Below are 24,310 nucleotides of genomic sequence, written 5' to 3'. Positions count from 1 at the left end.
ATTCGCGTCAGGAAAATTTATGTTCCGTGGCACATCAGGGTGAAATCACAGCTTCATATATGAAGGACCAGAGGCGGGGGAAGTTCATCCTTTAACTTGTGTGGCTGGCGTGTGGCGCTGTTGATTGGGATGTCTGGGGGAGGTTTGATAGATGGCTTAATTGCGTGTAGTCAGAACTTGGAGAGGGGCGGTGGGAGGGAAGAGAGAAGACGAGGAGAGGAGAGAATGTGGGGCTTTAGTGCTGCTGAGAACGCTAAGTGGACATGGGCCAGATTTGGAATGAGGTGGGGGGGGGGCTCTATTCGGCACTGATTTCAGCGAGATTTGCAGGCGCAGAGTGCGGATGAGGAGAAAGCGTGGGTGGTGGTGGGGGGTCTCTCGCAGAGGAAAGAAAGATTTGTGAAATGATAGGTGGTCGGGCTTTGTTTGGCTGGACTGTTGCGCGCAATAAGTCGAAGGTTTTCGTGTTTCCTCTACTTGAGGGATTACTTAGCACCGCTGTGACACCCAGTGGAGCCCTTGTGTCGAGCTTCAGCCCCGGACACTCAGTCTAGTGGATAACCAACTCCCCCCACTCTCTTCCTCTTCCTCTCTCTGTCAGTGCGTACCCGCCGTGCGTTCTGCATGCGTCAAAGGAGCACCGTGCGTAACGGGAGAGTCGTGCGTAACTGGAGACAGATTTCACTCCACTTTGCGCGAGGATTCTGGAGACCACTGGCGGTGTAACGCTCACTAACAAAGACATTGATCGCTGGAACCCGACATATTTCTCTTCTGAAACACCTCACGGTTAGCATTTTCTCCCTCCCTCTCTTTTCTCTCTACGCCAGTTGTACGTCAGAGCTGACATGACGACCGAGACCCCTCAGCAGCAGCTGGACCCTCCGCCTCCTCTGAGATCCAGCCCGGCATCCAGCGTCCTGCATCCCGCCATGCTGAGCCCACAAGCCGTCACAGAAAGTTCGTCCACTGCCAGCAAAGGAAAGAAGACGAGCTCTGGTTTGAGGCGGCCGGAGAAGCCCCCGTACTCCTACATCGCTCTCATCGTTATGGCAATACAGAGCTCCCCTACCAAACGGCTAACACTCAGTGAGATCTACCAGTTTCTCCAGGCTCGCTTCCCTTTCTTTAGGGGTTCATATCAGGGCTGGAAGAATTCAGTCAGACATAATCTTTCACTTAATGAGTGCTTCATCAAGCTGCCCAAAGGACTGGGCAGGCCGGGGAAAGGCCACTACTGGACCATCGATCCTGGCAGTGAGTTCATGTTCGAAGAAGGATCGTTTCGTCGCAGACCCAGAGGTTTCAGAAGAAAATGTCAAGCTCTGAAGCCCATGTATCGGATGATGAATGGCATAGGCTTCGGCACCTCAATTCTCCAGCAAAGCTTTGACTTCCAGGCTCCGTCGGCCAGTCTCGCCTGTCACAGTAACAGCTATAACTTGGACATGATGAGCAATTCAATGGCCGGGGGGTACGACGGGCTGAGTGGCGGCCACCATGTACCTCACATGTCCCCGAGCCCCGGATCCACATACATGGCGAGCTGTCCTGTGCCGCCTAACGGGGACTATGGGCCGGACAGCAGCAGCAGTCCTGTACCGTCTTCTCCAGCGATGGCCAGCGCACTGGACGGTCACTCTCCGTACGCCAGTACATCCGCACACTGGGCGTCCTCTGGCGGGTCTCCCTACATCAAACAGCAGCCTCTGGCCTCCAGCAGCCCAGCATCCTCTGGTTTACACTCCGGCATGTCGCCTTACTCCTTGGAGCAGAGTTATCTTCACCAGAACGGCAGGGACAATCACTCCACTGACATATCAGGTACCACAAACTAACGCACGGCGCGTAGTGCGGATGGATAACCCGGCCTCCTATGGTTGGAAGATTTTCCAAAAAATAAATAGAAACACCTGAAAATAATTCACACAACATCTCGACCTTATCTGCAAGAAAAGCGGGCCTAAACTGTAATATTCATGACTCCTGTTCGGAGCTGCAGCGGAGGCCTGCATGACAATTAAAAATGTTTTCAATGAGTAATGATTAAACTATAAAAATAGATACTGCATAAATATATCTAATAGTTCGAAATTAGGGTCGTTGCACTTATTGAAAGGGTAAAATAATTTCAAAAGTGAGTTCATATATTCGCGCACCGTAAATAAAAAGGGTTTAGATTGTTGTACTATTAATTGTAAATGAACAATTTGCAGTCATTGGTCCTCATTAGCAGTCCAACGGTTCACTAACACACACACACACACACACGCACATTTATTAAATACAAAATAACGTAATAGCTGTTTAATTCGTTTTGTTGTATAATACTTTGTTTTTAACATTTGTTGAATTGTGAAGTCCACTCAGGATCATGCATCTGCACTTCAGTAAAATAAGAATTTTCAAAATGATTTTTTGTCTAATAACTACAGAAATTTGTGAAGATGTGTATTTTCATGCCCGCTTAATTCCCAGTTTGCAGGATTTCTTAATTCACAACTGCATCACACATGACGATTATTTTTGTCTAATTAATAGGTTAAGAAAAACAGCGATTTTACGCTCTTAACTCTCCTCCCCAGTTCACCCTCATTTACTTTAAGAGAACACAGCGAGGCTTTACTAAAGTCTGGGGATTTCAGCGAGGCGAGTAACCCATGCTGGAGCCCGAAAGGGTCCCAGAGGTTAACTAAACAAAGACTGTGCAGGTCGGACCACACCGGCAGTAGATTTCAACCATGGCGTATCCACAAGAGACGGAAGGCCTTGTTAAACTTTACGCAGCGTCTTAATTGAGCCTATACGGAGGATAAATGTGTTGGAGGCTATCAACAGGCTTGGTAAGAGTACTGTCAGTCACACAGGCTGCTGTGTTGTCTGTAAAAACGGGCGCAGGGCAGCGAGGTGTGGCCCGGAGGATAAAGGCTGCTGTCTTCCCCTGAAAAACACATTCACATCTGGAATCCTTATGACCTTGACGAAGCCGCAGCCTCCCCATTTATTCATCTGTTTCTGGAAATAGAGGCTCACTTACAGACACAAAAGATGGTCCCTGAATCTGAATTAAATCCCCCAGAAAGACCTGGATTGGTAGGGGAAAATAACACTAATAAATGGTTGATGCTTAGTGTGACTCAGTAAAAATAACAGCATTAAATAGATTTTTAGAAACGGCTTACAGAAGGAGACAACTGAGGTGTCACTCCGCTGTGCGGTTGCAGAAGGTTTGCTGGCGGCAAATATTATTATAAAATAAAGAAACAGCAATTTATTCTCATATATTTTTAATATATAATATGGTCATATTATATAAGTCATAATTATTTTAATTAAACAAGACTTTAGCCTCTCATCTATGAATTTAATTAAGTTTAGAGCCCTTTAGGAGATGACCAGAGCAATATAAAATCAATTGCTTCTTATGTAATATTCACTGGTCCCAATTTAAAATATAAACTTTAATGAATAAATATTTAGCCATCTAAGAAGCAACGTAATATGTTATTTTCATTATTTATGGAATGTAAAACATTCTTTTCTGGTGAAAATCAACATTATTTACGTCCCACACACTTTGAGTGAAGCAGAATTTCATAGAAAGCTCCATTTACACACAGTGACTGCACATTTCTGCACCTCTTCATGCACATATGTTCACTCTGCCCGCTGTTTGTTTCCACAGTGGGGATTCCACGCTATCAGAGCCACTCCTCGGTGTGCGACAGGAAAGATTTTGTGTTGAACTTTAACGGCATCTCGTCCTTCCACCCCTCGGCCGGTGGATCCTACTATCACCACCACCACCACCATCCCCAGAGCGTGTGTCAGGACATCAAACCGTGCGTGATGTGAGCGGGCTTCAAACACAAGACGGTCACAGTGAAACTGTAGCTCCGTCACATCTGAACAAACATATGGACTTTTTGTCTTTCATTTTTATTTTTGAAGGATTCATACTAGGATGTATCGTGGTGTCACATGTTTGCCTCCTACATGCTGCCAAAGTAGCTTTTTTTAACTTGAAAAAAATATGCATTGACGGAAATGAATGAAACCCCGGAGGCCTTTAGAAAAACCACTTTGCCTATATGAACCCGAACAAGCTTTCTTCTTCAAAAGAAGTTTCTGAAACACGACTTTTAATGGGTTTGCTCTTGTAACACATGCAAACAAATTATACTCCATGTAACTATGTTTTATCTTATAGAGTAACTACACGTGACGCTTTAGGCTTTCATGAACTGCAACAAACCTTGCACTTATTGTATAATCTTTTGCCATTTTTTTGTTTTGTTAACAGTTTCAATAAAGCTGATATATATTTTAGGCTACATTCTTTAAAATGTCTGTCTTTCCATTTACATTCATATCTGTAATGTGAAAAAAGTTCAACGAGATGACAATGAGCCTTTCTGGCCTAAAGCAGAAATACAGTTCATAATGAAATATTGCTGTTTGATTGTAACCTTTTACACGTTTCCTGTCTGGTCAGCAGTAGAGAAAAACAGTCAGTTGGAGATATGTGTACTTTAACTGCGTATTTGCTTGTATTCCAAATACAGTTAAACTTGTCGTACTTGAACAGTTTAAATAGTATTGATATGGTAATGCATCAGTTATTCAAATTAATATTATATGAAATCTATAACAAACACAGACAGGAGACTGTGCTGCATAACTGATAATTTAGGTACCTGCTGCTGTTAATAGTACTTGAGTCAGGCTTGAATACAGGGTTTTTACTGAATGACAAGTATTTAAACCGTTATATTGCTACTATTATTAGGTATATGTCCAGTTGTGTAGTTGTGATTAGAATGAAGGTGTTGTAGGGGTGGTGAAAGTATTAAGAACCTTAACTTAAATAGCAGAGCAATGCAGTTATATAAAATACAACATTATTCCCAGACTTAGATACAGTGACACTGAAGTATAAAGCATTAAATGGAAAAATGTATGTAAAGTAAAAGTACGTCAAATGATTGTTACTGCTACTGATTTTGGTCATTGCCACGACCACAAGGCTAAAACACAGACCGACCATTAAATACGGAACATTTTCACACTAGTGACATGAGGTGTGTTGCTCACGATAAAAGTCTTTTAAACTACATTAGAGAGTTAAGTGCGTTTTTTTTTTTTTTTTTAGAAAGCCTGATGACTCTCAGCTTAACTCATTCTACACTGTGCATGTTTTACAGCCACCTCCAGTCTGTTGAACACAGCTGAAAGTTTTTTTGCATCCTGAGGCTGCTCCTTTCCATGTGGACATCCAGGGTTGCCAACATCTGAAGACGCCACATAAACAAATGAAACGACAGGGCCGAGTCTTTGGAAATATAACAGCGTGGTATTTTTAGAGAGCTGTAAACAGATCAGACTGACACAGAGTTGCCTCGTCACTCAAACAGAAAGCAGACTTGGACAGCTGCACTTGTGCTGCTCCTCCAGTTTTTGCCTATATGGCTTCGGGTCATGAATCAAATGTTGCATCCAATAATTAACATACACATGCAGGTAGTTTGGTAGTTGCAGCTCCTTATTAGTCCACTGACATCATCAATTCCCTAAAGCGCTCTGCACCACTTTTGCCTTAAATGTTACATCAGAGAAAATGTTTTCCCTGCTACCTCACAACACGACATTGTTTGCCAAGTTAAACTATACAATGGTTTTCTATCTTTTTCACTGACACTCAGTAATTTTAATATGCTCTCTCATGCATTATGGACGTAATTGGATGAGAATATGTAGGAGAATTCAGTTTGTAATGATAAGTTAATATAAACAGTTCAACAACAAACAGGTTATACTTCTTATTTGAATTGTCCAAACAACCATACAAGCCAGTTATGTTTGATCTGTAGGAAGTTTTTATATGTTTTTATGTTGTGATGCAGAGAACACTGATTGACCTGGTTGTCATGAAGTTTGAGAGCGAGTTTGAGGAAAACACAGAAGGTAGGCGGACGACTGAACCATTCTGGTCTTTCTGAAGTGACCTCCTTCTTGTGCTTTGAAAATTTTGGGGTTCAACAAGTGTCGCAAGGCAAAAGGCAAAACCAACATCAGCAGTCATATATCAAAAAGAATATATTTGACCAGAAAATGCCGTCCTTTGTAAATTTCTCACAGTAGCTCGCTATGATCAAAACTCACACAAACTAATCCTGCAGCTGCTGGATTTTCCATAGAAGAAGTTTGTTTCAATACAGTGGTGTACAGTACCACCAAGTGGTTGAGAATATAACACAGACTCCCAGACTGCTGTATTGCAGCAGTCTGAGAATTAAAAACTAATAGTAGCAACTAGATAGATAGATAGATAGATAGATAGATAGATAGATAGATAGATAGATAGATAGATAGATAGATAGATAGATAGATAGATAGATAGCTGCATTTTTGACTGATTATATTTTCCATACCTGTCCTGTCTCACCCCACTTATCCTCCCACTTTTCTTCTTCTCTGGCATGGCACGATGGATATAATACCAGTAGAAAACAAATCAAAGCTGTGCAAAAGAAATGATTTAGTCAACGTCAGATAAATAACTACATATGTAGAGTCAAATATACACTACCGTTCAAAAGTTTGGGGTCACCCAGACAATTTCATGTGTTCCATGAAAACTTGCACTTCTGTTCATGTGCTAACATAATTGTACAAGGGTTTTCTAATTACAATTAACCTTTCAACACAATTAGCTAACACAATGTAGCATTAGAACACAGGAGTGATGGTTGTTGGAAATGTTCCTCTGTACCCCTATGTAGATATTCCATTAAAAATCAACCGTTTCCAGCTAGAACAGTCATTTACCACTTTAACTATGTTTAGACTGTATGTCTGATTCATTTAATGTTACCTTCATTTTTTAAAAATGCTTTTCTTTCAAAAATAAGGACATTTCTAAGTGACCCCAAACGTTTGAACAGTAGTGTACTTTGACACTGGTTATGAATGCAAAATTTAGACTTCTAATGGATTTATGGAATTGGTTTAAAAGTCCAAAAACATTAGGAACCAGCCTGAGCACTGTGAAAGTCCGTCTGGTAAACTACGTTGTCACTTTGGTTAATCCTTTTGTGTCATCATGAAAATGTCGTTTTTTGTTTATAGTGAAATATATCAGCAGATATTGAGGGGATCACTATGAAATTGCTAGTAGTAGTTGTTCTCCTAAAGTGACACCACAAACAGTGTATTACTTGTACAATCCTCTTCAGAAAAACTGACAGGTGTGTGCATCAGACGTGGGACAGGTTGTAAGCTGAAATCAGAGTTTCTGTGACAGCTCATTCAGTGCATAATATCAATCCCTATGGACAGATTCCAAAAAAAATCAATGTTTCTGTTCAATACAAACTATAAGTTTCTTAAAAGATCGAGAAGAAGCCTGAAAAATATTAGGAGCATATTCTTTGGTCAAATGAGACAGAAAAACTTGTTCTGCTCAGATGGTATCCAGCATTTCAGAACCACTAAAGCTAATGGCAGTGAAGCACCTATGTGTGAGTGTGATGATAAAGGGATGCTTGAGTCTGAACGGTGTTGGGGAGACAACATTTATTAATGTCAACATGAATATCTGTGGACACACTGAGATCCTACCTGACAAAATGATTCTCAGTTTGACAGAAGAGAAATATTCCAACATGAGAACAAGCAAAACAGTTAAAACTGTGACCAGGACAAGCGTATCACACCTTTGGAGTATATTAGGCAGAGCAACACAACCCCTGCAGCAATGAGCAGCAAAAAAAAGATTCCAGAATTTTTTGCAACACATAGATATCCTCCAGGCTGTGCAGGATTGAGTCAGTCATCAAATAAGGTGGATTGAAAAACAAACAAAAGATTGCAATCTCAGCAATGAAAGTTGTTCTGACTTTGGTTGGATTGATTGCCCACCGTGGGTCCTGTATTTTCCATATAATGAATCCAAACCAGTACTTTTGGGTAAAACCAAAAACTCAACTATTCAGTTTAAAAGGTGCAATTATTGTAAGGTGATACAGATTTCATTTGTTTGACATTTAAATGCATGTGTATGACATAATAATAAGAATATAACTTGCCTTTATTTGTCACAAATACAGCACTATGAAATGTTGCTTTTTGCTTATCCCAATCAGGGTCAGAGCGCAGGGTCAGCTGCAGTACAGCGCCCCTGGAGCAGGAAGGGTTAAAGGGCCTTGCTCAGTGGCCACTGACTTTCTGATTAGCAGTCCAGAGACTTAATCATTGCGCCACCACTGCCCCTCAGAAACTATTTGTTCAGACAAATATGCTGAAAAAGCCCAAAAAACATATTAACATCTATGCAATGTTTGAGCATGTCGGAATGCTACTGCTATATCAGAGAAAATCAAAAATGAAAACTTTTCATTTGAGATTCCATGCTTGATTTTATGCTACAAATTTGGTAATCCATGTAATAGTTCAAAACTACATGACTAGCAAATTTACACTGACATCTGTTCAAAAGCACTGTTTTCTGATTCGAATGTAATGTTTACTGTGGGTGATGATATTCTCAGACAGATTTCAATCAACTTTACCATGTAGCAACATGTCTAAGGAGAGGGCTAGGCTCTTGCTTTGGAACTGAGTGTGATTTGGTGTATGGGTCTTTGTTTCAGTGTTACCACAGGTGTTGCTGTTCTTGTGTGATGCAGTTGAAGAGCTGTTGGAATTGCAAAGGCCTTCATCTGTGTTTCTACTCTGCCTTCCTTGGAGGTACATCCAAAATCCTCCTCCCATACAGGACGTGAGGCTGTTTTTGTTGTTCAACATCTATCTCAGTTCAGCTTCCTACATTAGGCAGCTTGGACATCATGCTGCTGTCACCAATCACACTCCTTAAGTCATCTTGTGCTCTTGTCTGGACAATGTGGAGGCCAAACGGTTTTACAAAGCCTTCAATGAAATCTGGACCGAGGTAATAAATGGGTCCTAATTTTGCCAGAGATGAACTATTCCTGTTGCCATATCTTTTGAAATGAAACTGCAGAACACAAAGTAATCTAAAAAAGAACGGGGAGAAAATCAAATCAAATTCATTTTATTGCCTAAAAACTAGAGGAAGGGGGAAAAAAAGGGAGTGGTACAGAAGTGGGAGTCATTCTGAATGGGAGTGGGATGGGAGTGGGAGCCATTTTACCAGGAGTGGGATGGGACAGGATTTTTTTTTTACTCTGGCCTGGGATTGGGACGGGACAAGACTTTTTTCTGTGGGAGTGGGATGGGACAGGAGTGAAAATCCACTCCCGTGTCACTCTCTACTGGGCAGTAAGACTGATGGCCTGCTACAACAGTTGAATGTAGAATTAGAAAGGGATGGTTTCTCTTGAGGGCTTGTAGGTGAAAGTTCACCTGGACAGACAGGAATAATCTGATGGGTGGTGCCATTTGTTTCCTGCTGGTTCAGTGGATCAGGTCAGTGGCCAGCAGACAGGTTCTGGTTAAACTATGCTATAGAGGAAATAGAAGAGCTCAGCTGTAAAAGGGCATTTGTTAGGTTAATGTTTGGTAAATACTGTTTAGAAAGAAGCTGTGCATTGCAATCGTGTCTTTTCCAAAAGATGAGGTGGATTTTTGATTCCAGCCTTCAGGAGGAGGGTGTTGGTGGTTATTAGTCCATGAGCCAAGTGGGTAAAATTGGGGTCATCGGTACCACTTTGGGGGTCAAATTCACATATGCATTTTTGTTAAGGATAATATCCCTAGTAACTATTCCTATGTGATAGGCATGCACAAGTGGCAGCTTTATGTGAGATATCCATGAGTTTTTAATAGGTACGTCAATACAATTTTCTAGCCTCTGATATGGTAAATGCAAGCATATACATTGATTTGAATACTAACTACACTCATAAAAGACATTCAAAATCATTGAAAACTATAATGAGTTTGTTATTGATATGCTGTGATACAAAGAACTTAAAGGAATGTTTTTATCTACACATTTTAACTGAGAAATTGAAATTAAAGCCGAGTGTTTAACACTAATTTTTGTCATTATCCTTCTGTTAGATTGTAACACATTTATCTTTTATGTAATACATCTTTAGTGTGACATAGAGTAAGGCAAAATGTGTCCTTACAACCTTTAACATCCTTACCACCTCTGTGGTTGGGCCTTGACCTTTACATGGAAATATTAAGGGTTACCATAAGGGTTATCCATGTAAAACAGCCAATAAGATGGAAACTTTCCATTGCGGTTCTGCAGGTGATCAAGATACTCTCCAAAATGGTCAACTAAATATGGATATGATGGATTGTTCAATGTTTCTTGGAGTGTTTGTTGTCTCACATTCTCACATAGCTCTTCCAAAGACAATGAAATGTTGTCGAGATGGACTTTCTTGGTGCTTCCAGTGTTCTGATTCCAAGAAAGAAAGCCTTTCCATACAAGGTGGAACAAAGCTTCATACAGCAGTTTGTGTAGCTGGATGGCCATGTTGGAGTTTGTCCTTCCATAATACCATCAACCGATCCCTCTGCAATCATGCCTGCTTCAATACACAAGTCTTGCAAGCTTGCATCTTGGAATCGTTTGCCAATTATTCCTAGCAGTCTCCATATGGTGTGGAAGGTTCCCATCCTTGGAATGATATTTGGAAACCTCTCTTTGTGTTTCCACAAAATATCAGTGGCATTTGCATAGAAGGCTTGGTCAAAAACTACCACTATATGTGGCAGTTGCAGCATACTCCGAATCTTCAGACTTTGAGACTTTGTGTCAGAATCTCCTGAACTGTTGATAAGTCAGTGGCAGGGGCATTGATTGTTGGAAGATATCCCAGAGTGTCTTGGATAACTTCTTCCTCATCTCTTGTCTGAATATTGAAGCCAGTCCATCCATTTACAGTTTGTCTGGAGGAACAATGCACGTGAGCAACCAACCAGAGCAGGTTTTTTGCTCAAGCATCTCTCAGTACTTCCTCCCTTTCTAAGGGAACATGTGGCCTTGGGGCAGGACCAGTTTGTTCTCCTCCACTGTAAACACCTTTCCTGGTTCAATAGTCATCTCTTATCTTTTTGGATGACCTTTGTGGGTTTGGACTCAGGCACTGAGCCATACACCTTTGGTTGCACAATTATCCCATTTATCCTATGAGATGTTCCAGTCCCAGATAGTGTCTCTTCATTGTGATCAATGTTGTCCCATGCCACTGTTGTTGGAACATGAAGCTGGATGTTCAGTGGCAATGGAACACTTTTAGCTGAAGTGTTCAGTCAGTTTTTGAAAACACAAAGCAGTATCAATTCCTTTGACTGCCCTTGTAGCAGGGTAACCTTAACCCCATAACCTATATACAGTCATGAAAAAATTATTTGACCACCCTTGTTTTCTTCAATTTCTTGTACATTTTAATGCCTGGTGTCTGGTAAAGTTACAGTTTTTGGCCAAATATAATAACTACAAAAATAGCTCATAAGAGTTAAATTTCAGAGGTGATATCAGACATTTTCCATGATTTTCTTGATAATAACTAAAATCACTTCAGTTCTTTCATCAGTAGCTATGGCATTGATGATTGCTTACAGCCCATTCAGCCCATTCCTGTGGCACTAATTCTAATTAATCCGCTTTGTTTTAGGCCTTGTGATTCCCCATTTAGCGTTTGATGATTTTTCACAGTCTTTCAGTTGGATTTAGCTCTGGTGATTGAGCAGGCCGAGGCATGGTTCCAATGTTCTGGTTCTCCATCCAGGCTTTTCCTGACCTTGTCGTGTGGTAAGGGGTATTGTCTTGTTGGAAAATCCAGTCATTGGAAGCAGGAAAGAGTTCTTCAGATGATGGAAGAAGACTGTTTTCAAGAGTAGCCCCAAACTTGACCTAGTTCATTGGCCCTGTTCCGCCCAGACTGAAACAACCCCAGATGGTCACTGATCCACCCCAATGTTTTACTGTAGGGGCAGACAGTCTGGTTTGTAGCTTCTCCAGGCTTCCTCCTAACCAGTAAGGCTGAAGTGAGCATCAACTGGAAACTGGATTGGTTGAGTGGCAGTCATGTGGTGGGTAGAAAGACATTTCCTGACCAGCTAGCTTGTTTTTTTCTTGGTGTAATGAACAGCTCTCTTTGAGATGTTCAGTTTTTTCGCTACCTGTCTCTCACTCATGCCAATTTCCAGTAGTGCCAAGATGGCTGTTGTGGCTTCACATAATTCTTCTGTTTTAGGCATTATATGAAAGCTGACAGCTTATGAGTTGTGCTGAATGTCAGCAGGAAACAACTCTCAGCCTCTGCATATGAAATGTATATGAAATGTCCTCTTATATACTCTGCAATACAATAAAGCTGAAGCATGTCAAATAGGACATAAAGAATGATGGAATGAGCTGCATTTTTTGTTGTGTTCATTGTATTCTTCAAGTAATATACCTTTATTGGTACCAGGCATTAAAATGAACAAGAAAATGAAGAAAACAAGGGTGGTCTGATCATTTGTTCCATGACTGTATATATACAGTATAGACACTGTATAAATGGCACAATTGATGAACTTACTCATGGCCTGTGATGCGGCCTTCTGTGTAAATAAGTAGCACCCATTAGGACCCAGTGTTGCATTTTTGAAGCATTGAAAGAAATCCCTAAAAATCAAATGTATAATACTTTTTTTTTTTAATATTTGAGTTGTCTATCACTAAACATCTTTAGGATGAAGAAAAAAATACCACAGGTTCAAATACTTACTTGGAAAATTGTAGAAATTGTTCCTAAAGACAGAGCTGAGGGGTCAGTGGAAGACATGTTGTTTGAACTTGGAATGTGGTATGTCTGACAGTATTATTTTCCTGCCAAAAATGTTGCATTTTTGCAGTTCAGAGTGTGGGGTGCTGGGATATGTAGTGTTTGTCTACATTCAGGAAGAAATAGGTACATCTAGACAGCCTTAAAAAATGTTGCATTTTTCCAACTGTGGGCCTCAGAGGGTTAAAGGAATTGTGCAAAACCACGGTTATGAAAATCACAAATAAGTGTAAAGCTGCCAGTGTGGAAAAGCTGTCCCATCTTAATGTACTTATATTATCCCGATGTACATTTTTTGTACCACTTAGGTTTGATCACCTGAGATGGTTCCAGAATCTGTCTGGCCTATTTGTAATGCTAACACCTAGGAAAGCACACAGCGTGCCCATGTTCATACAACAATTTTTACTCAGCCAGTTCATACATTAGGGAAAACAGCTTATTACAGGCATATAAAAACAATAGAAATATTAGAATTATGTAGATTTTTAAAATTTAGATAGCATCAAGTTCTGTTTTGAATACAAAGGGCCATTCCAAAATATACTCTGGAGCATTTATGGAGATGTTCAAGACATTCTTCCCAAACTAAAGCAAAGGATAGGCTGGTAAATGGCTAGCCCTTTAGTTCTAATGGGACACAGTCTGCGAAAACTTGCGACTTGCATAAAATACATTAAGCTGCCACTTTGAGAGGTCTATCATACCAAATTGATATATGCATGGGTAGCACAATAAAATGGTATAGGTGGCAATTTGCCCCCCTGAGTGGTACTGACCAACCTATCTGGCTCATGGACTATATCCACTAGGAGGCAGAATTTGGCTCTAAAACACTGGACTAATGCTAAGTTAAGTTTGCTAAGTTTTATGACCATTTACTTTCGATTTCTTACATATAGTTCCTTTAAGCACTGGTCATAGTCTCATAAAATTATTCACATTATTTCTGTTTACATTACAAGTTATATACAATGAAGTAGTTATGTTCAGATTTTCTCTTTTTTTCTAATTATTTAACAACTATTTTCAAAGGAGCAAACGCTACAAAGCAGTAAGAGGGGACTTGCCAGACCCAGACGTCCTGAAGGTCAATGAGGTATACCAGGACTTCACAGCCAACATTGCTCCGCTAATCACCACACTAGCCATAAGTGATGAGGTCCCCCTCATTGATTCACCTTTCGGGACAGTTCAAGAAGGAAGCCCCATCTCATACCAGCACCCAGTGCCAGTGAGTAGGGTGATCATTAAGCACTCAGATTTTTGCCATTAAATGGTCACAGGCTGGACCAAAGCACATGTTCCTTTGTGTGCACTCACCAACAACACCTAAATTTAATGTCACTTAACGTCACTTTCGACATGGCACAGTCCATTGAAATGGCCACAAGGGAGCAGAGTGGGACTGCAGAGTGGCACAGCCTTAGGAAGATGAGGCTCACCTCCTCCAGGTTCCGTGAGGTGTGCCACGTCAGAGGCCACAGCTCCGCTGAGAACCTTGCTAAACGGATCCGCAAAGGTGGGGTCCAGACAACACTGATGAAGAGGGGGCTATCACTGCAGCCAGCAGCTATTCAGGAATATACCCGAATTAGGTGCATTAATTATTGGCCATCAGGATTTGCCATCCACCCACATGCTCCCTGGCTTGGATCCTCTCCAGATGGCATCGTGTTTGATCCAACTGAGAGTCCACCGTTTGGGCTGGTGGAGGTAAAGTGCCCCAATGCAAAGAGCTATGTAGATGTTGGATACCTTCACATGCAAAGTGGCAACATGCGCCTGAAGCCAGGCCACAGCTACTACTGGCAGGTGCAAGGCCAACTGCTTATAACTGGCATGCAGTGGTGCGATTTTTGCTGAGGACGACCTTCTTGTCCAGAGAATTTTTAGGGATACTGAGGTGGCTAAGGTCATCAGGGAGAAGGGGGATTATTTCTTTTTTTTATCATTACTTGATCTGAGACTGACTTGTGCGCGCAGTCACACACACATGCTCACCTGTTCACTCAAAAACACACACACACACACACACACACACACACACACACACACACACACACACACACACACACACACACACACACACACACACATTAAATGGGTGATATTATAAGACTATAAAGGTAAGGGCAGGTCATGATAAACTCTGCTTGTTCCTGCCCCCCTTCATATTTGATTCATGTTTGTTTGTTTGTTTTTTATTGTAGATTGTTGTTTGTATTCTGTTTAATTGACTATGTTGTTTGGTAAGTTGGTTGGAAAAATAAATAAAGAAATGTTTTAACTGTCAGGCGTAATTGCCCAGGACAATTTACAGCACAATTCCACAAGTGTTGAAGTTGTATTTTTTGTTTGCAATACTTCTTTATTAAATCATTAAATCATACACTTTCTTACGTTATCTCCACCGTGCTTTTAATTATATATCAAGTCAGCAAAACTTAATTTTAGTATAATGGTGACAAGGAAGCAACAAAGGTTTTAAAAAAGCAGAGTATGCCTTTTTTAATTTCTTCACAACAAACATCAAAGGTGCTGATTCCAGCTGCAAGGGGGAACACTTCTGCAGGTGAGTCATTTATCAGCATTTTGTTTCATTTTATACTATTTACACCAGTACATCCACACTACTTGGACACATCTTTGATGTAAGTCACTCTCGAGCTGCCCATGCCTTGACTAATGGCCCGTACTGGTAATTGACCAGGAAGCAGGCCACAGAGAACAATTCTTCAATGTTCCCACATACAGACAACGGTATGTCCTTGTCAAACAGTTTGTTTTCTTTTGCTCTTCTTATGCATCTCTCCACATGCACTCTAAGACGTGCAATAGATTGTGTCTGTCTGACATCCTCCCCACTCATTTGTTTTTTGCTATGGAGAAAGGCAGGCTGGTACACCTTGCATGGCGCAATGTTGTCCACGAGAAACCCTTTGTCCACCATGATTGCCATGTCTGGCTTCAACAGCTTTATGATGCCAGAGAGCCTAAAGATCTCACGATCGCTCATCGATCCCGCATAAAGCCCAGACACAAAGGTGACTACAACGTGCGGTGCCATGCCAATCATAGCCTTGAATGTAGCATGACATTTATAGGTGGAAAACACCTCACTCTGAAGGAGCAGAGAGGATGGCATTTGACAAGCACCACCTGTGTATCTGGAAAAGCTTCAAACTCAGGTGGCAGTTGAGCTTTCGCTATTTCTGGGGGAATCCAAAGGCACTTGCTTCCCAGCAGGCAGTAGAGGAAATGGGTCCATGAAGAGATGATCCTACTTGCAGTGGTGCGATGAATGCTGAACCTCTCTGCGAAGTGCCTTAAAGGAAAACCCACTGAGAGGTACATGAGGAACAGCAGCAACTCATCAATGGGTCTCAGTTTCTGTTGAGATGCAAAAACACAAGACTGTATTTAGTATTGATGAGCAGTACAATATAATTTTGATTTACTTCTATTCAATAAAATTATATAACACATAAAGGTAATAATTATAATTGTATATTTAAATCTGAATTTAACTTGTGATTTAATGAGTACTAATAACATTCGTCTTAATTCACATGTCATGTTATCAGTTTGACCTACCGTTGTTTGGTGAGGGACTGTGCGGGCTGCGGCTGTCTTGGCGCTGGTTATGCGTACCATCTTGTGGGTCACAGCAGGTTCAATCAATCGCCAAAACGCCATTAAATGTTTGTAAGATGCGAATCTTGTATAAAAGTGCACGTCCTCATCAGATCCATACAAGCGCTCTATTCCGAAGCGCTGGCGCAGTTGAAACGCTTCCAGCTGCTCCTCCAGCTCTCCAATCCTGCGGCGTAAGGCTTCGTTTTCGTCCGCTAAATCACTGGCCCTCGCTCCTGTTTCTGGGACAAGACAATAATCATGATCTTTTTCCGCCTTGGATGCAGTCTCCATCTCCGCATCCGAGTCTGACTCCGGGACAGGAATCTCGACCCGCGTACGCCGGTCCCAAACGCTCGGTCTGGGCGCTGGAAGTTCATATCCATTCCACTCGAAGTACAGTGGTATTGCTCCCTTCTTCAGCTTTCGCAGCCCCCCAGCAGTCACATAAACCTCATCTGGCTAAAATACCGACAACAAACCCGGGTGCTTTTAGTCGGGGTGAAGTTATCCCTCCAAATCTTTTGGAGCCATTGCGCCCGCACCACGGAGTCAACGGGGAATGAATGAAAGCTAACTTCACTATTATAGCGTGACGAAACGGTGCACAACGGCACACAACAATGCAGTGCCGATGCCCCCACCCTCTGATAGGCAAGACGCCTCTCTCGAACTCTAAATACACTCATTGAACAATAAAACAACTAAGTCTGTCAAACGTCCGTAAGTCGGTATGTCCCGCTCTCGCTGTCAAATCAGTTGTCACAGGAAGTACTCATGCATACACTCAGGGTCCGGAAGTTATCAGACGCCATATTGTGCACAGAGCCCATTGTAGTGCACTTGGGTGTCAATCAGTGTTTGTTTTTGTTTTTTTCCCCACGTGTGGTGTGTCGCATATGGACCTTCCCCTTTCAGTCAGTCATCCGGGTCTGGTAAGCCCTCAGCCCTGTGTTCAGTATGTAGATTTTTGGTGGCTGCACCCTGGAGGTCCTGAAGGACTGCATTTATTTTGCCACTCCCTACTGAGTTGTTTCGTGGCACCGCCACTAAGGTTTTTTTAATTGAATTATTGCCATTTTAAAAATATTAATAAATTATATTTTTGTGCATATTTTGGAATCACGTCTGCCTCTAGTGTTGCTCGTACCTGTGACTTTTTCTGTCTGTACTGGAGTGGTGGTTCTCTTTAACCAGATTTCCTGGAGGTGAAATTCCCCCAGGTGGCATTGTTGGACCTTTGGTAGCTAACAAAACACATTTAATCCTGGTAGCATTGCCATACTTACAACATTACTAACACTTTAGAGGACCGTTTTTTTTAGGTTGCCAGTTTTACATTTGGTTCAACAATCCTAGTAGAGGGGAGTTCACTGCAAACTTGAAATAAAATTTAAATGTACAGAATATTGTGCTTAATCTCATAGTACATTCTGACTTGACATACTAGTTTGGTAAATACAGCCTAGCTCACTTAATCTTGATTTTTACATAAAATTCAATGCAAATAGAATAGATACAACTGTTCAAGTGTTAAAATGTGAGAACATTTTTCAGGGCTAACAACATCAGAAAGAGCTCCGTGTTTCTTAATGTGATTCTTGAGGGAATGGTTTCTCTTCTCCTTATTTGGGGCTCCAAAGAGGCATTGCTCATTTGGCTGTCTGGTCTCAAATGTCCAGTTTAGGGTAAAAGGAAAAACTGCCGTACTATGAGGCACTTTGTGGCCTTGAGAGCAGCTTTACCCTCTTTAAACCAGTCACAGGCGGAGCACCAAACACAAGATTAATGTTTTGCACATGGATGATTGGCAGCTATTTATTTGAAAACCAGCTCCAATGTGGTCTTTGGGTGCATGGCTTTGAGGTTCTGGAATATTTTGGAAATTCGTCTGTGTTTAATTAGACACTTAATATAAACAGTTAACACTGAAGTGCCTACAAAGAATTTCACAATAGGAGTGAGACCTCACAAGGCCATGCCACAAACCGATGTAAGGCCTGGACACAAAATTAAAACACTCTTTATCCAAAGTCTGAATTGAATCATTGTTGCATGAGATTTGATTTATAGAATTGTCAGGCTTAATGGATAAAAATGTGCCATGTAAACGCTGTTTCTCCTTTTTCTCCCTAGTCCTGCTGATGGTGCACCTACATCACTGTGGCAGTAGGAGATGCTATGAGACCATTTATTATAAGTGTGTGCATAAAAAACAAGTTGTTGAGGCTAAAGTGGGCATTAGTGCTTGGGGGTAGATTCTAAGGGAGGTGAAGCCTGTACATGGTTGATTAACCCCCGACCTTAATCTTGATTGTAGTCGTTTATCTCAGGCTATTCCTGGCTGTTGGAATCTAATCAACAATAATGTATTTCAATCCACTACAACTGCTCTGCCATAAAGTCAACTTTTTGAAGGCTCTACAATTTTGAATTTTGGTATCTTAACTGTTCCTTGGACTGCACTCTTATGGACAGAGACCTCAGAAGTTTTACATGGAATCTGCTGAGTCAGCCCCCACTGGATCATGGTGGACTTCACTTTCCACATCTGTTCAAGTTGTTCCTCCACTCCCTAGTACTTCTCCATCTCCTCATGCTTCTTCCTCCTGGTGTTGCTGTCAGCTGGGATTGCCATAAGTTTCACATCTGCCCACATCTGCTCCTTTTCATTCACCAGTGTCAGGTTGGTCAGCCAGCAACTGCTCGTCCGTCTGGGAATTGAAGTGGCATCTAATCTTATTGCCCCACCTCTTTTAGTGGATTGAGTCACACTCGGTGCTAATGTCCCTGAACAGAACTCCCAGCCATCTTTTTATGTCTGTGTGGAATGGAACAGTGGTTGTGTCCTCATTGAACAGCAGGGTGGAGGTTTAAATCCTGGTCAGGTCAAGCCTCCAGTAAAGGTCTCACAGGTTTAGACCCCTAATACTACCTCAGAACATGAGTGACAGAAATGCAGCTTCAGTCATGGATTAACAAAGCCCACATCAGATGTTGGTGGATCAGAACTACTTATGCACACTAATAAGGCCCGAGAATACTGACTCAATGGAATACGGTACCAATAGGTCAGAAGAGAGGAAGCATGCAATGTGTAAAAATCCTGTATTCTAAGTCACTAAACCTGTCAAATCTGTCTTATGTCGGACATACAATTAAATGCCCCAGCAACACAATTTAGTGCACAGTGATAGTAATTTCGGGTTTAAGTTCTGAGTATAAATTCATAATCTTTTTATCAGTCCCGGAGATTGATACAAAACTGAACCTGCAAAGCAGAAAGCATTAAGATTTAAGTTCTTCTATTTACGGTTTACTCTACGCCTTGTACATATACACCAGTACAAAAAAACCTATATCTATCTATGACCACATGTACTGGAGCACTTTGTTTCCTGGCTCAATTGGAAGTGTGCACCACTGAAGCAGCAAAGAGGATACATAAAAGAAAAGTTCAAGAAAGACTAAGAAATGGAGAATATTTAAACACACTCAAAAAAAATCAAAATTTTAAACTTAGAATATATATATATATATATATATATATATATATATAGAGAGAGAGAGAGAGAGAGAACACATATGTTCTAAGATTGAAATTATGCTTTTTTTGAGTGTTTAAATATCTTCTATTTCTTAGTATTTCTTGAACTTTTCTTTTGTATTTTACTATATATCTCTCTCTCTCTCTCTCTCTGTGTGTGTGTGTGTGTAGTAAAATTAATACAATTTTAAAATGGGACATATAGAAAAAAGTGATTTGGATGATTTAAGGCCTGGATTTAGTTTGTTTTTTTCCACTGGTTATAACAAAATTATAAGTAGTTCAAGGACCTTCAGAAAGTTGAAACTCCACAGATTCATTCTGTTTTCATAGTTTCTAGGTCTTAAAAGGGTGTCATTTTGATGGTAATAGTTTAAGGATTTTTTTTTTAGATTTTTTTATTCATAAACAAATATTTTTTCGAAAAACTAAAAGTTTATAATTAAGTTATTAAAAGACAGACATTTTTGTGGTTTAACTTATTACTCTGCTGAGGCTCCGCCTTTTTGGCAGTGTAATAACTTAAACCACAAAAATGTTTGTTTCATTTCTATTTATCTGCATTTTTCATCTGTCTACTACATTCACAGATTACTGCAAACTCTAAATGCAATTATAGTGATTATAATCAATATTGTATGATTTTTTGTAAACTAAAGCCCTTTCAGTGTCTTCTGAAGTAGTCTATAATGGGATGGCTACACTGTTAGCCATTAGCAGGACTGTCGTAGCAAACGTTAGCTCTGGTCATAACAGCAACATGTTTAGCATTGAAGTGATGTGGTGATCAGAAAACTCTTTGTTGCACAATTTGCACACAACTACGCTTTTATCCAAGCTGACATTGGGAAGATTTGTAAAAGAAAACTTTCCTCCCAACAAGCTCAATGAGTCTAATCTTCCTTCACTGCTCACCAAACCTCCTTGTGCACTGACATCACTCCTGTGTATCTTCTTCACTGCAGACCATAGACCCTATGCTGCAAACAGACTTTAGGTTCATTACCGCCACCTACTGGGCTGAAGTGTTCATCAGTGTTACCCGTGTGTCAAATTAGGGAACTGAGAGGTGCGATTAAATGCATTAATTTTTTAATGCGTTATTTCTTGAGTAATTAATTAATCAAAATAAACATGATAAAGTTCCAGCCCTAATGCTGATGAGCATTCAACTCAAAAACCAGTAGCACATGTAGGCTGCAACATTCACACCCTGTCATCTGCATTTGGTCACGTTTCCCTCCATGTCACATCTTATGTTTTCTCTGGTGATACACTGTGGGTAGAACCTTTTTGAGTGTCTGATCCACCCCTGGCAGGCTTCGGGAGAAATATCTCCACACCCAGCATTTATTGTATCCAGCAAGGAGAGCTGGTTGTGTGGAGAGTGATCATAAATTTTCCACCTTCATGCTGAAAAAAAATCTTCTATGGGGTTCAAGAAGGGCGAATATGGAGGTAAAAACAGCACAGACATCCTGGGATGTGCAGTGAACCCAGTCACTGCAGCAGAGTGGTGGAATGCCACATTGTCCCACACAACAACAAATGTAGTAGTTATTACCCTTTCACCAATCTCCCCTGCTGGCACAAGTACAATATGAAGGTCATCGAAAAAGAAATGAGTTTCCCTGTGTTGTATGGGCCAATGAGAGGTTTATGTAAAAGCAAACCATCATTAGAGAGGGCTGCACATATCATAATATTTGCGCCTCTCTGGCCTGGTACATCAACTGTTGCCCACTGCCCAATGACATTTCTTCCTCTGCAACCCAGTCTCATGGCCAAATGTGAAATACCTACGTTTGTCCACAGAACAAAACGTAACAGTCTCACAATAAAGGTCTGAAAATTGTAAAATGTTTGTTTTTTTCTCCCTATTATTTTCTATTGGCCGGACGACAGGTCACGTGACTGCTTGCGGCGGGCCTCTCAAAATGAAAACATGGCGGCCTTTCCTTTCATTCTCGATGGAAAATAGATTATTTCAAGACAGTTTGGACTTAATAAAGCATTTTGTTGACATTTCTAGCGAAAAATATACATTTTAATTTCACAATATTCATTCAGTTCTTGTGTATGATCTTTGGTTTGTTTGTTATTACGATGAATCTTTCATGTCTCGAAATGAAATTGTTACATTGTTACATTTTCCACCGTTGCTGTGGTGGTTGCTAAGGAAGCGTCCACGGGCTAAACCAAATGGCGTAGGCCTATATGTTATTGTATTTATTCATTACATTGTGTCGTTATCTGAGCTCTTAACATATTTGTGTAGTTACTGACGATATCTCTTGTTAACCTTTCCTGCTGTCCACTTCCTGACTGTGGTCAGGAAAACACAGGGGAGAACTGATACGTTTAATTGCTTCTATTTAAAGAAAATGTGCGGAGACGGTCGTTCAGTCTTTCTTATTTACTGAAGAACGGTGCATTAAATTATTCCACTTATCACAGTTTCTTCTGGCGCAGTCTTTACTGGCTACAACATTCTTCTGAACAACAACATAACAACGTGCAGTGAGACCTGCACTTCCGGCACCTTTCTTCTTCGGTGGCGTCTGTGTAAAACAATGTCCAACATGCAAACAGCACACCTAGCGCCATGAAGCACAAAATGCAGGTGTAAATCAATGACATCTTACAATTACAATGTTCTGTCTTTTAACTAATAAAGACACATTGCCCAGGTGTGATGTGCGAAAGAAGAGTTTCAGCTAAAATGAAAGGAAAGGTTTACAAGACTGTGGTGAGACCAGCCATGTTGTTTGGTCTGGAGACAGTGTCCCTGAGAAAAAGACAGGAGGCAGAGCTGGAGGTAGCAGAACTGAAGATGCTGAGGTTCTCTTTGGGAGTGACCAGGATGGATAGGATCAGGAATGAGTACATCAGAGGAATAGCACATGTTAGAGGCTTTGGAGATAAAGTCAGAGAGGCCAGACTGAGATGGTTCGGACATGTCCCGAGGAGAGAGAGTGAATATATTGGTAGAAGGATGCTGAGTTTCCCACTGCCAGGCAGGAGGCCTAGAGGAAGACCAAAGAGGAGGTTTATGGATGTGGTTAAAGAGGACATGAAGGTAGTTGGTGTGAGAGAAGAGGATGCAGCAGACAGGGTTAGATGGAGGCAATTGATTTGCTGTGGCGACCCCTGAAGGGAAAAGCCGAAAGGAAAAGAAGAAGAAGAAGAAAGACACATTGCCCACATATAAAGAACTTCACATCAGTGATGAAATAAAGATACAACAAGAACCGTCTTCTCCAGGGCCCAAGTAGCTTCCTTTGGGGCTAACTCCCAAGACTCGACTCCACACTTGTTGCGGCGGTGGCACAAAGCCCGGTGTGTGTATGAGAGACGTAGAGGAGAGACGACTGAGACGGCGACTGGGGCAGGTAGTGAGCAATGGCATGTTGCTGATAACAGTGCAGTTAGTTAATAAAGAGCCCCCCTCTTCGGCAAAATGGCCTCTGTCTTTTGGGTGTGTTTGTGGAGTTGGTCTGGCTTTCATCTCCATGACCTTCTAAAATAAAGAAAATTTGCGGTTTTACAGCGCATTATGCATAGTTCTGTATATCTGCTTGGTTAGTAACTGAACAAACATCTTTCCTGAACTTACTGATAATGGAGTTGTTTGAAACGTTCATCATTTCTTTCCAAAGGTATTTTGTACAGTTGCTTCATGATGCTTCTCAAGGACTCTGGCAATTGTTGCAGTGCTGACGGTGTTCACATTGGCAAAGGTTGCATTGTCTCTCAGCACTCTGTCCCAAATTTCCCTCAGCTTTTTAGCATTGTTTGAAATGACCATATCAGTGACAGCTGTTTCCTGGACATCTGTAAAAATTTGACCTCTTCCTCCTGTAGGTGGTGACCAATGCATCCTACATACAGTACAGTAACATGAAACACAAAATACTGTAATCAATAGATTTCCCAAAATGCCAGCTGATGTAAAAACAGATGCCTTTTTTTGTAAAATCTGGTACAATAAGGTAATCGTGGGATGCATGTCTTACCTGTTGTTTTGCTGGAAAATTCTCATAATTGTTGCAACTGTCGAACGCTGCAGGTTTGGCTACGCCCTTGAACCAACCTCTCTAAAAGAGAGTCCATGATTTACCACATGGTCAATCACTGTGACCCTAATTTCATCAGAGACCACAGCTCTTGGTCTTCCTATCCTTCCTCCTCTCCCTCTCCTGGCTACTCTTTTTCTCTCCACCAACCTGAGCCGGTGCTCTTTGATCCATATTTCCAAAGGAAAAACAATCAGAATCCACTCCTTTTATATGGTTTCTGATGAGGCCAAATGCAAATCACCTAAATCGGGTTTCAGCTGACAACTACACTC

General features: G+C 41.2%; 1 protein-coding gene across 1 annotated transcript; it reads left to right on the top strand.

Annotated features, from left to right (window-relative positions):
* The first annotated feature begins 348 nt into the window (after nucleotides 1–348).
* On the top strand, nucleotides 349–4,334 carry LOC110958557 (forkhead box protein F2). Its single transcript, XM_022205146.2, has 2 exons — nucleotides 349–1,824; nucleotides 3,686–4,334. Exons 1-2 carry the CDS (start codon nucleotides 849–851, stop codon nucleotides 3,853–3,855), a joined length of 1,146 nt encoding a protein of 381 aa, XP_022060838.1. The 5' UTR covers nucleotides 349–848; the 3' UTR covers nucleotides 3,856–4,334.
* Nucleotides 4,335–24,310: the final 19,976 nt, after the last annotated feature.

This window comes from Acanthochromis polyacanthus, chromosome 4 (assembly GCF_021347895.1).
Source record: "Acanthochromis polyacanthus isolate Apoly-LR-REF ecotype Palm Island chromosome 4, KAUST_Apoly_ChrSc, whole genome shotgun sequence".
Classification (NCBI taxonomy): Eukaryota; Metazoa; Chordata; class Actinopteri; family Pomacentridae; genus Acanthochromis; species Acanthochromis polyacanthus.
This window is presented reverse-complemented; position numbering and strand designations above follow the sequence as displayed.

What these genes read in the sequence shown, in the direction of transcription:
- LOC110958557 (XM_022205146.2), top strand. Translation starts at nt 849, where the DNA reads ATGACGACCGAGACCCCTCAGCAGCAGCTGGACCCTCCGCCTCCTCTG. An exon ending in TCACTCCACTGACATATCAG is followed by an intron (nt 1,825 to 3,685) that starts GTACCACAAACT and finishes TTGTTTCCACAG; the next exon opens with TGGGGATTCCACGCTATCAG.